Source organism: Cygnus atratus, chromosome 16, assembly GCF_013377495.2.
Source record: "Cygnus atratus isolate AKBS03 ecotype Queensland, Australia chromosome 16, CAtr_DNAZoo_HiC_assembly, whole genome shotgun sequence".
Lineage (NCBI taxonomy): Eukaryota > Metazoa > Chordata > Aves > Anseriformes > Anatidae > Cygnus > Cygnus atratus.
Window position 1 is genome coordinate 2,266,064 of NC_066377.1, and position 12,355 is coordinate 2,278,418.

The 12,355-nt window shown below is 45.4% G+C and overlaps 1 protein-coding gene across 1 annotated transcript in view; it reads left to right on the top strand.

The window, feature by feature from the left end:
• The window catches only part of LOC118248839 (peroxidasin homolog), a 43,587-nt gene that overhangs the window by 8,869 nt on the left and 22,363 nt on the right, over positions 1 to 12,355 (top strand). The window contains exons 2-5 of the mRNA XM_035548215.2: positions 764 to 835; positions 8,150 to 8,221; positions 8,456 to 8,527; positions 11,349 to 11,420. Coding sequence (XP_035404108.1) covers positions 764 to 835; positions 8,150 to 8,221; positions 8,456 to 8,527; positions 11,349 to 11,420 — 288 coding nt within the window. The remainder of the gene's footprint in view (positions 1 to 763; positions 836 to 8,149; positions 8,222 to 8,455; positions 8,528 to 11,348; positions 11,421 to 12,355) is intronic.

Genomic DNA, 12,355 nt, shown 5'->3' on the forward strand with positions numbered 1-12,355 from the left:
GGACCATGCAAGGTGCCAAATCGATGCGCATTCCCTATAGAAGTGATTCTACTTGGTTAACCAGGTTAAACCACTTAGCTCTTATTTTATTATCTCATTAGCCATCTAAACAACATGTTTTAGGGTTCCAAATCAATGTAGATACATGGACAGCCCTTGAAAATTGCCAGAATCCCCCGGACTCCACTAATTCTAATTGAAGTTGGCACAAATTTGAAATGCAGGCAGCGATAAGCTGTTCTGAGTCTTGGAGCACTGCGGAGCAGAATGTGAAATGCTTATTACATGAGGTTATTTGATCAGATTTAACCATTTTAGGACAGAGACAATTTTGCTGGGGACCTAAAACATGGGTCAACATGATTATGTGCATTCGTCTACAAACCAGCATGAGATGCAAGAGCAATTGTACATGAACTTGGGGCGCTGAGCAGCAGACCTTGTCCGTAGTTCACGGAATTGATCGCTTGAGTCCTTTCAGCCTTCAGTTTTCTATGAAATGAAAATAAATTTTGTACGTTTTATAAATGTAGGGTTGGTTTTGCAGGCTTTCAGCCGATTTTGCAGGCAATGGTAGCCCCCCAGCCACGATCCCCACTCCTCCTCCTCTTCTTCCTCCTCCCCATCCCTGATTGTTGTCTCCGTTTCTCCAGTCCTGTAGACCTGACACAACAGACTCTCCCAGCAGTCCTCCTCCCTTTGTTGCTGATTGCTACTGCCTCATTTATATTATGAGTGTACTGATTGTGTTTTCTGCTTTCAGAGATTTACGTTTCAACCACATCAAGGAGATACAACCCGGAGCCTTCAGGAGACTGAAGAACCTCAATACTCTGTAAGTCCCGCTCAGTGATCCTGCAGTGAGGTTATCTATTTATTACATTAGTGCTAAATGCTATCATGGTTTAAGGATGGCCTTGGTCATAGTTATTTCAGCCAATTTGCCCATACCCAGTTAAAGCTTTAAAATTCTCTCTGTTTTACCCTGGATCATGCGTCTTACCCTTTTTAATTAAATGTACAATTTAATAACTTTTTCATTTTGGTAGTTAACCTGTCTTTAAAAAAAGAAGATTCCTTGTACATACTCTTGCTGCCTGAGGATGTTTCAGCAGGTATGGCTTTGGAGCAGCCCATAATGGCCTGGACGGCAGAGGGATGCATTAAAAGTGTCTTTATTTCCATAGTTGCCTCAAATGTTTACTGAAGTGAGTGTGTCCTTACAAATGCCAGTCTGTCACTGTGTTTTGCCACAGAATAAATACCTACACCTACCCTTTTGCAGATAGGGATGGGAGTAGAAGGCAGTTCCTTGAGCCTTGCATCCCAGCCAGGGCAGGCATGCTCACGTCAGTCTGCTACACTACTTTATTAACGAGTTTCTTGCTCTGCTCAGAGGAAATAATGGGAGCCTTTGCTGCTTCTTGCCTTAAGACTGAGGGTTTGAAGATAGATATGAGTACATCTGCACTATGTAGCCAAGAAATCGAAAACAAACCAGCCCCCAAATCAGAAACAGAAGCTGTGTCAGCACAGCACTGTGCTGGATGTAATTGGCCTGTTGAGGCTCAGATCTGATTATTCAAGCTGTTACATGGCGCTAACAGCTATAAGATTTCTAGGTTCAAGCTCTTTGTGAGGCAAACCAGCTAGTCTGAGAGTCTGCACTGCATGACAGATGCATTCATATTTCCTGGGTTCAGACATTTGTGGCCCCAAACAGCAAGAGAAAGTCCAGATTATTTTTTTCTGTCTGACCTTGAAAGATCTGAAGTCCCTGGTCCAGTAAAGATATCAGTGCTGAAAGAAGGCAAGACTGGGCAATAAGAAGTTCAGTCAATTGTAAGAAGTTGTAGAAAGAGTAACAATGCAGGTGTAATTTGTCATAGAGAGCTGTTTAAAAGCTATATTTTAAAAATCAGCGTTTGCTAAAGTTTGTTCCACTGTGTGTAGGAGACTGATCGACCAAACCAAGCAGCATGACTGCAGGCTGCTTTCAGCTGAACCCTGGGGAAACCAAGGAGGCTGGCAGGCTTGCACAGGAGAAATGCTCCACATAACGAACAGAGTTCTGTAAGAGATGCCAGGTGCTGTCCTCACAGTGCTTAAATGTAGTCAGGTCCCTGGCACGTGCAAGACTTCTTCTTACTTTCTAACTCCTGCCACTCTGCTACATGGGGATATGCAGCCTAGCTGAGAAAGACAGACCCATGTCTCAATAATATCTGTATGCTCCGTGACTTTGTCCAATCTTTTTGGTTACTGCTTACGCACGCTCCTGGGTAGGGACCTCCAGGGCAGGAATTCCATGAACAGATCCTGAAGGAAATAGGCATGAATATACACCTACCGTCCCTAATCTCGTAGTTATGGATGCCAGGGCAGTAAGAGGGATGTGTTTTTGCACAGATGGTGGACAGGCTCTCATGCTTTCCCTAAACAGCATCCTACAGCTGTCCTCGGAGCCAGAATACTGGGTTGGCTAAAAAACACTGCCCTAAGAAAATACGTCATTTTTACATTTCAGTTCTGAAAATCAACTGTTTTTACAAATGAAACCTTTCCATTTAGATAGTTCATTTACTTTGTTTTATTTCCTGCTTTGGCCAGCAAGCTGGAAGAATCAGTTATTCTCACGCTCGCAGGAGTTATCGGGTTCCCCATAGGTGGGAGTTAACAGAATGGAAATCAGACCTTGTGCTCCTCATGCAAGGGTCTCTCCAGGAACTTTGGTTTCTCCAATTCCCATATCAGAACCGACAAGAGCTGAAGAATTTGCTGATGTTTCTTAGATGGTAACCTTTTGGCTCAGGACTTGCATAGGTTTTCAAGTGATAAAGAGAATAAATCCTTAAAAATCCCTGAGAGACGTGCTGGGGAAGTTTGGCCAGAATATTTGAAGCACATGGTTTAGAGGACAGAGCAGCTCAGGTTCCATATGCAGGAACTCTGAGATTGCTGCTATCTGCCGTGGGATTTACAGAAATAAAGTTCCTTAACCAAGTAAAAGCTTTTAAAAGAGCCTGTTCCTGAAATCCTTTGGCCTGGCAGAGGAAGGGCAGCAGAGCCTGGTGCAGTTTCTGTTTTGCATCCCCTTTTGGGCAGGATGGCTGTACAATATCTAAGTTTGACAGTTTATAAACCACCCTGATAAGGAAACCTTTGTACCCTGCATTGGAGAGAGAGATGCAGAGAGGTGGGCTGAGAGAAGAGTCTGCCCTGAATGTCCTGTGGAGCTTTTAAACATCCTGAGTAAAGTTCAGACCTTCCCCTGGCTCTCCTCTCTTCTTTCCTCTCCCCGGTGCAGGAGATTTGATAAATTACAGAGCACTACTGAAATTAAAAACAGGAGCCCTGTTTGTCTGTGGAGGAGCAACAGTCATTACATGCTCCTGCCTTTGGGCCCCTGGTGCACCACCAGAGGTAATAAGCATTTATCCTAAATGCTGCCCCACTGAGACCTTGCTTGTTGGCTGTCCGCAACGTCGCGTGCACCAACTTTCTTGGGCAAAAAGTCTTAAATCTGTAAGGTTTTCTCATCCAGTCCTCTCCCTTCCCATGTAGCTGCCGGTCTCAGAATCTCCTTTGTGTATTTTTAAGCCGTTACTATGTCACCGTAGTAAAAAATGTAGAGCAGCAGGGAGCGGGAAGGAAAAAAATTCTCTTGTATGCCATCCGCAGAGTGCCGGCAGCTTTGCAGCAGCTGTTTTGCTCGAGTTGGCCGATGCCGGCCGCGTCGCTTAACCCAGCATTAGCTCACAGCAGGTGCTGGGCCCTGGAAGAGAACAAGCACGTTGCAAGCCCGTGGTGAGAGGCAGTGTCTGACTGCCTCCCAGTCTTCGCTCCTTTAGGTCATCTCCGGGTGGGGATGGATGACGACACGCCTGTGTTACTGCCCTCTTGTGTGCTCCCCCAGGAGGCCGGCACCCTGCTGCGCTGACCCAACTGGGCGATTGCTGTGTTTTCACGCTAATGCCGTCACAGCCCAGTAGTTGCTGCTGTTTGTCCCTCCAGCTCGTAGAAACCTCGAGCCCTGAGACCAAAGCAGTACTTATTAACTTCCCCAGCAGGTTTTTTTTGTCCTCCTGCCTGTATCGTGGGCACCTGAGGGAACAGGGACTCTGAAGAGGCCACGTCATGGTTTGTGCTTCTGCCTGTGCCCTTGTTCTGTCCGTGTCCTCGCTCACATCGTGCTTGTCTTTCCGCCTTAAGTTACCTGTTTTCACACTTGTCTGTCTCTGTAAGTGCTTTGAAAACTATTTAGGAAGCATTATGTGGGAACAAAAAGCACTTCTGGTGAGCTCTGCAGCTCTCCTTTAGGTGCCGCTTTCAGGGTGGCTGACAGGGACAATGTGCAGGCTGCCTCGGATCCTCCGGTGGCTCCTGAGGGAACACGGCCCCGTGAGCAGGAGGGGACGTCGGAGCCTGATGGATCTTGAAATAAAGGTTTCTCTCTCACCTATGGGAAATGGCTATTCCAAATCATCCTGTCAGCAAGGGAGAACGTATAGCTGAACATTAAACTAACTTTTTCTCCACCTTTAAATACGCTACACGATGATTTCTGGTAATGGCGCAAGGGAAAAAAGTAGCTGCTATGTCACGACGACTGCAGCATGTCGTTTGTCAAAGGAAAGGGAACAGGTTTTGAGTATGAATGCTGGACTGTCACATCATCTAATACATTCTTCAAAATAGAAAAACGACTCAGTGAACGCAACTTAAGCCTGCGCTTGGCAACCTGGAGGCAGGGTGGGGAGGGAAGAGGGAGGGACGGTCAGAACACAGAGCCTAAAGGAAACTCAGTGGGAAATGCTCTCTTAGAGGATATGGGCCAGCTTGTGTGGGGCTTGTGTTGTATCCCAAGCCTCCCAGAAGAATTTTCAGGAATAAAACCTGTACGATTGAGTCCGCCTGTTCGTTCTGAGCCAAATTCGCCAGCTGTCCTGGAGGGGAGTGCCACATCAGTTTGCTATCTGTTGGTAAGCTCCAGGAAACGTACTTCTGATATTTTTAATTTAGCTCATTTTGCAATGGGTTGTGCTTGAGACATACATCAATAATGATCTTTCCAGCTTCTGTCTGCCAAAGCGTTTATTCCCAGCAGATCCAGTTAGCGGTAGAACTTAGCTTTCAATTCTCTGCAACTTAAATGGGTAATTGGGCATTTTGCTATTGATTGCAGCTGGGATCCGTATCCAGGTCATGCATATCATGGCCAGGATTTTGCACACTTCTTCGCTTGGATGAACTGCACAGGAGTCAAGGAACAGACAGCTGTCCACAAGCCATCTGAAGTCTTTCTAGGATCCAGATGTGCTGTCTTGACTATGTATTTCCCTGAAAGTAGCTCTTTGGAATATGTACAGTATGAGGGACTTCATAAATTATCTCAGTTTTGAGTGTATTCCAGGACATATCCTTCTGTTACAATAGGGAATCCTGAGACAGGAAACAGAGATTGCTTCTTCCATACGCTTTTTAACCTTTAATCAGGCAATGAACAATTTAAGTATCAGACCATGAGATAAGAGACCTGCACGGTGCGTGCTGTTTGAACTCCCAGAGTTTCTCTTGTTTGGCTTGGATCACCCATTTTGTCCCCTTTTAACTGTCCTAAACAACAGAGACACCAAAATGGACTCGATGAATGTTTTTCAATAGCACCAAAATTCAGCCAGTCGACAAGCTGCGATTTAAAATCTCCCTGCATTTCAGTCCAGGTCCAAGCTCTCTGCGTTAAAGGGTCTGTGTTAAGGGGTTAAAGGGTCTGTGTTAAGCCAAGGATCCCACACTGTTGTGGTGTAGGGGGTGCTCCTCAGCCCATCGGCGTGCCCCTACCCCAAGGGTCTGCTTGCTGGCAGCCCTCTCGTGTCCTCCGTGAGTCGAGCAGTGGATGCCAGCCGCGTGGCAGGGGACAGATGCCTGCATCCAGGGGAATGATGTCCCAGCTGGCACCTGTTTATCAGCCTATCCAGCATCCTCAGAAGTGGGGCCAAGGATCAGATAGCAGAGAACAGGCCGCCTCCTTTCTCCCCTGGCTGAAGATGAAAGTGTGCTGATAGAGGGCAGGGAAGGAAGTGTGCGCCGCTGGTGCCTGTGTTGTCTTTGTCCTGTGGGTAAATAGACAAAAGTCCTCTCCTGCACCGCTCTTGAGCAGTCCTCGGGTGTTCGATCATCAAATAAACCTTGGGGTTGCTTTTCAGGGGCTGAATTTCCACTCAGCATATCTGGCTGTCAAAGCACGACAGCGTGTTCCAAGGGCTTGACATCATTTTTGCATCCTTATGAGTGAAATCGGGTTTTTTAGCCTCAGTCGTGTGTGTTGAGCCATTGCTCGCAGCTGTGCAGAAACTTGCCAGCATCTTTCTGCCTTAACCTCTTCGGACTGCTTGTCCATGCTGCTGGTACGTGCAGCTTGGAAGTGGCATTCAAGTCCATGGTAGCAAGATAGGTAATCAAAAGAGGATAGTAAGATTTTTCTCAAATCCTTATTGCTTTGGCTTCCAAAAATGTGGTTTTTGTTTCTTTTTCTCCCCTTCATTCAAGTACCATCTGTGCTTTTTGCACCTTTAATGTAGTCCCTCACCTGAGGACAAGCTGGTGGAGGGCTGGCGCAGCTCAGGTACCTTGTGAAGCTGCCGTAACACATCTGTGTTTCTGAGATCTTTCATCCTTGCATCCCTGGGGCATTCGATTTTATCTTCATCTTCTTTTCCCATGTGTTTTTGCCATTTTTCCCCACCTCTTTGTGTTTTCTCTCTATCCTTTACCTGCACAAATGTTCCTCCCAGGATGGGACCTTTGCCAGAGGCTCTCTGATGTGCTGTCAACCCGATTTTCTCCATCAAAGGAGGGGGGCAGAAAATTGGGCTTTCTGCTGGGAAACCACTGAACCGTCTTCCCATGTGCTGTGAGGTAGTGGATCATTTCTGAGGAATACAGCTATCACAAAAAGGAGAGAGAATGAACTTGTAAAATGAGCTCCATGGGCAGCCTGGCCTGGTTTTGTGTTGAATTTGACCTGATATCGGAAGGTCCGGCTGCTTACAGAGGGAAGAGCAGTTTTTCCTAGAAAAACAAACCTTTGCGGTGCAGTCACAGCTCTCCTCTTTGTCCCCACGTCCATTTAAGAACTTAAAATAAGCGTAGTCAGTGAGATCCTTAATCCTAGCCATCGGGCTATGAAATCCACTGGTGGCCACCGTGAGGTTTGTCGGATCCAATACCGTGGGGAAAAAGACCCCCACGAGTGCGGTTCGACAGCCACGATGAATAGTTAAACCTCATCCATTAAAGAGCTATTTGTAAGTGATTAATTTAGTTTTCTTAGCGTTGGGCTTGGCAGCGGTCGCAGAGGAGGTTTCTGTAGCATTCGGCCATGTGGTCACCGCTGTTGCACCCAGCGTAGCTGTTACAAGGACGGGCTGCTTTCTGCTTGTTGGCGCAGGCAGTCATTTGCACGCACAGTCATGGTAACTAAACAGACAAGTCAGAGACTGCCTGCCAATGTGATGTTGTCCATAGGTTTTGTATTAAAATCTGGCACGAGGCTCTCCAGACTGAAAGAGGCTGTTTCGGAATAGCTGTGGGACTCAGATCTATATCATTTATTTACTTTTCGTACGTACATATTTGTATACAAAGTGATTAAAACAATGCCTTACCATTTAATAACTGTTATAACCTATGAAGTAGCGTTTCAGACTGCTTTTGTACAGTTAAAACTTGGTTCTGCATGCCCCTGCTCACACGTTAACACAACCATGCATCCCCCAAAACCTTCTGTAATTGTACAAAAATGGCAGCAATGATTTAATTTGTCCCTTCTCTCTGCTTTCTGCTGTCTCCCTTCCCCTCATTCTTTTCCTGGCCAAAATTGTAACTTTTGGGTGAAAGCCACCGTGACAAAAGGTAAGGAAATGTTTTTGAATGTTCCTTACTGGAATGCACCTCTGGGCAAGAAATGTTCTCGTTGACTTAACTGTTGTGAGCATCCTGACTGCAGGCTGATAACCCCTTTAAATCTTAAATCCTATGAAACCCGTGGATTAAGGATTTTTTCAGTGGCCATCCAGTAATACAAATGCCACAAGTCTCTCTCACACTGAATTCACCAGCTATGTTTTTTCTGTCTTGATCTGAACAGGCTGCTGAACAATAACCTGATAAAACACATTGTGAGAAGATCCTTTGAAGATCTGGAGAACCTGAAATACCTGTGAGTTGCTGTCTCGGTAGTTTCTTAACCCCTTGGAAATTTAACAGCCCACTCCAACATTTTCCAGTGCAGGATGCACTTTCTGTGCTCAGAATTTCTGGATGCTGATGTTGCAGGTGTAAAACATTGCCCCTGAATCCAGTCAGAAAGCTCTGCTTTGGATTCCTGTGTTATTTAAAATACAACTGCTGAGCAGTTATCCTAATGCTTTTTTTCTTTCTCTCCTTTTGAAAGCTACCTTTATAAAAACGAAATTCAGAGTATCCAGCAGCATGCCTTCGATGGACTCCGCTCTCTGGAGCAGCTGTAAGTACAGACGAGTGCTGTTTGTCGCTTGAGTGTGTCGTGCAGAAGAGCTGAGCTGTTGGCTTGTCTAATCCCAATGCTGTGTTTCTGTGTACCAGCCACTTAGGAAGGAGTAGGATGAGGTTCTACTGTTTTGAGGTCCATCTTTGTAACACTGCACTGGCTTCACTTGAAAACAGCTGGTCCCAGTATTGATTTGAGGTAGTTAATACCAAGGACTCTTCCTACTGACATCCCGTATGTTTTGTCCTGAAACTAAGCCTCTGGAGCATAAGAAGAGCCCAGCTGTGCTTTTAATTCCCTGTATGTCCGAGGATCTTACAATGGGAGGAAAATGGGGATGTGTAGGATGGCTTGAAACAGAAGGCAGCTGGCCTGCTGTGTTTATGTCTGCCGTGACTTCTGGAGCAGAGCGTAGGGTCTGGCTGTTCTCTTGAACTGATGGTGCTGGTTCAGTTTCTCTCTTATCCAAACCTTTGCTGAAAGCGAATGGATGGAGTGTGAACTGAGAGCTGGGATGGGGTATTTATGGAAGCCACCAGGGTGGTGGTGCTCGCATGCGTTAAATCATCTGGAAATTCCAATGGGGAGAAGAAAAGATGGATGCAAACCAAGTAGTGACCTTCCCTCCAAGCTGCGAGGCTCTCTAGGATGAAAGGAGCCTTATGAGTCTTACTGGCAGCTGGAGCCTCTCACAGTGACATTCCTGCATCCTTAATTGCTCCCCTTCTGTGTATTGCAAATCCACGCTGTTTATTCTGTCGAAGAAGTTTTGTTTTTTGACCGTTCGGGCTCCATGCTAAAGGTGAGATGCGAAGACTGAGGTCTGACTCTTCTAACGGGGCTTGCTGAACTGGGGTTGGATTTTTCATGTCAGGTGTCATGATATATTATGTGTACGTGGATAAATTTGTGTGTGCTGGAAAGAATGCAAGCATAGGTATTTGAAGTACAGCAATTATTTACATCATCGGAGAACAGGGAGCAAAGGTGAAACCACTAATTCATGGATTGGCCCAAACGACAGAGTTTATGGGGCTGGAATGTAGCTAACAATTTTGCTGTAAAAAGAATAGGATCCAGCTTGTTCTCTAGGCTGACAGCAGAAGTGGATGGGGTGTGGCTGCAAGCTATAGGTACTATAGGTATCATAGCTATAGGGCATTACAGGCAAGCTTAACAATAGGTGTGCTGCCATCCTTGTGTATGGTATGTTTTTTCCATCAGACAGCTCAGCAGTGATTCCTGGGAGAAAACAGGAAGCAGAGACTGGCTCAGCTGTGCTCAGGGAGATGATGCTGGCCTCGGTCATATTTTAACAATGAGCGTTCCAGACTTGATGTCACAAATAAAAGAAAAAAAAAAAACACAACAAAGCCACAAAAACAACAAACAACCCTTGGAAAGGCTCATCTGTTTTCAATCTCAAAGGCAGGCATGGTTCCAAAAGAATTAGCTTTGCTCAAATCCTACCCCGTTTTCCTGTACCCCACAAGCCAGCTTTTCAAGGAAAGTGTAGCCCGATTGATGGACAATATCAGATGCTTTCCTCAAAGGCCAAAGCAATGACAGCAGACATCTGAGACTTATTACAGTACATGCGTTTCCCTCTCCCCACTCTTGCCCTCCACTGCAGGATCTGAGTCACCGTGCCTGTTTTGTGCTCTGATAGCGATCCATTTATTGTGAATCCTTCCATTACAAATCAAACAGCCATGCGGAGGCTTAGGCAATTATTTCTCATCCCAGTCAGCTACAATAGCAGCGAGTATTTGTAGACCCACGATTAATCAGTGTCTGTTGGGAAATGTATGCTTGTGTGAAAATCGGGGAAGAATTTGGGCAACTTGGAAACTGCCCTGAGATGCATTTAAAGGTAAGGAACACGTCGGTTATGTCAGTGCACGTCACAGCTAAGGGGAGCAGGGGATGTCAGGTACCTTGGTGTGGTGCTGCAGAGCCCAGCTTTCCTTGGCTGATGGCAAGGGGTAACTTGGGGCAGTGCGGGAGGTCTCTGCGGGTGGAAGAGCAGGTTGGTTGCATGAGCAATAAATAGCAGGGCTGTTCACATTAACGAACCATTTAGATGATAGTGTTCCAGCCGACCGCATTATCTCTGTCTTTGGAGGCTGTTTTCCTTCCACAGAAGCAGAATAGCCTGATGACAGCAGTACCCAAATGTTTCTGCTCTTGCTTGGTAGATGTATTTCTGGGAGCCCCTGTTAGCATCACAAACAAACGCAGGCTGGAAGAAGACTCTGGATGTCTCTAGCCCAGCCTCCAGCTCCAAGCAGGACCGATTTCAAAGTTTTATCAGAATGCTCAGGGCCTTTTTCTAAAAATTAATTCTTGGCAAACTCGTGATCCCTCTCAGACATGTTTAAATTTCTAGGTTGGAGACAAGTGCCTTACAGTATGGCTATTTCATCTCAACGATCTGAGGCTATGTAGGGGGATGTCAAGGCACTAGGAGCAAGGCAGGCAAAGTTCTTGGATGGTGGTTGGATGGGGAACAGCTGCTGCAGGCTCTTCATGAGTTTCATTCTTTCACAGTTTAAAGGAAGAGCAAAGCTGATCTCCCCAGTGTGTGTTACAGTTTATAAAGAGAGAGTAAACAATTGAGAGCACAGGGAGAAGCCAGTGTTGGCTACTATTTTCGCATGTGAAAATTGGAGATACTAAAGAGAATACTGGCTTCTAAACATCTGTCCTGAGACGCGTGGTGAGTGATTAAGGGCAGTTGGTAGATCAGTCTGGGAAGATCTTATATCTTTTAAATTGTGATCCATAACCCTGTCCTTTGTGCTTTTCTGTGTGACAGCTACCTGCACTTCAACAACCTGGAAACCCTGGAGCCAGAGACTTTTAGTGACCTGCCTAAACTTGAAAGGCTGTAAGTAAAGATGTGACTTTCATTGTAAGTGGGGGAGAAGACAGGTAAAAAAAAAAAACCTTCATTTTGTTTAACAGTGATGTTTCTGTAGTGTGAAGCAAAGTGTGTTGATCTCCAAAATGGAGAGAAATATGGAGAGAAGCATCCTTAAAGAAGCAGATTTTATGTACGTGGGAAGTAGAATGGTTACTGAAATTATGTGGGAATTTCTCGTCTTGTCTAATGTTCACATTTCCATCTAAGTAGGTATAAATCTATAGAAAGTCATTTTTATTCTACTTGTCAGGTCAACTTAACTCACAGTTGGGCAGTGGATACAAAAAAGGAGATGGAAAAGGAACAAAGTCATAAGAATGTCTGACAAGAAAAACGTGCATCCTTCTTGAAAGCAGTTAGGAAACTGAGTCCAGTGTCTCCTGCTCCCCAGTATTGCTTGTAGTAAAAATGTAGCTACCAGAGGAAAGGCTCACATGGTGGTTCCCACCCCATGGTGAAACCAACAGACCCTTCTGTGCTGCATGCAAACGTGCATTACACCCGTACTTACTAGGGAAACAAAACCGAGGGATCCAAACAACACTCTAGAAAAATTCAGACCTGGATCAGTACGCTGTGGCTGATCTCAGTCTCTGTATTTGGTCCAACAAAAATTCTGCATTTAAGTTTCAGAGGAAGGTTTGTCAGCATCCAGGCTGTGCAACCAGGCTGAACCACCCTGTACATGTACATATGCAGATGATTGCACTCAAGTCACACTGCTTTTGTATTTCTTTCCTGTTCCACCATCTACTAAAATTACTTATCTGTAGTCAATGGTCTTTTGAGAGTATTATATGTAACTGACATAACTAAATTTCCTCCGTTAAGGGAATGGAGAGTTAATTATTCCATGCTGGCTCCCCTGCTGTATTTCAGTGCAGTTTTTTTCTAAGAAC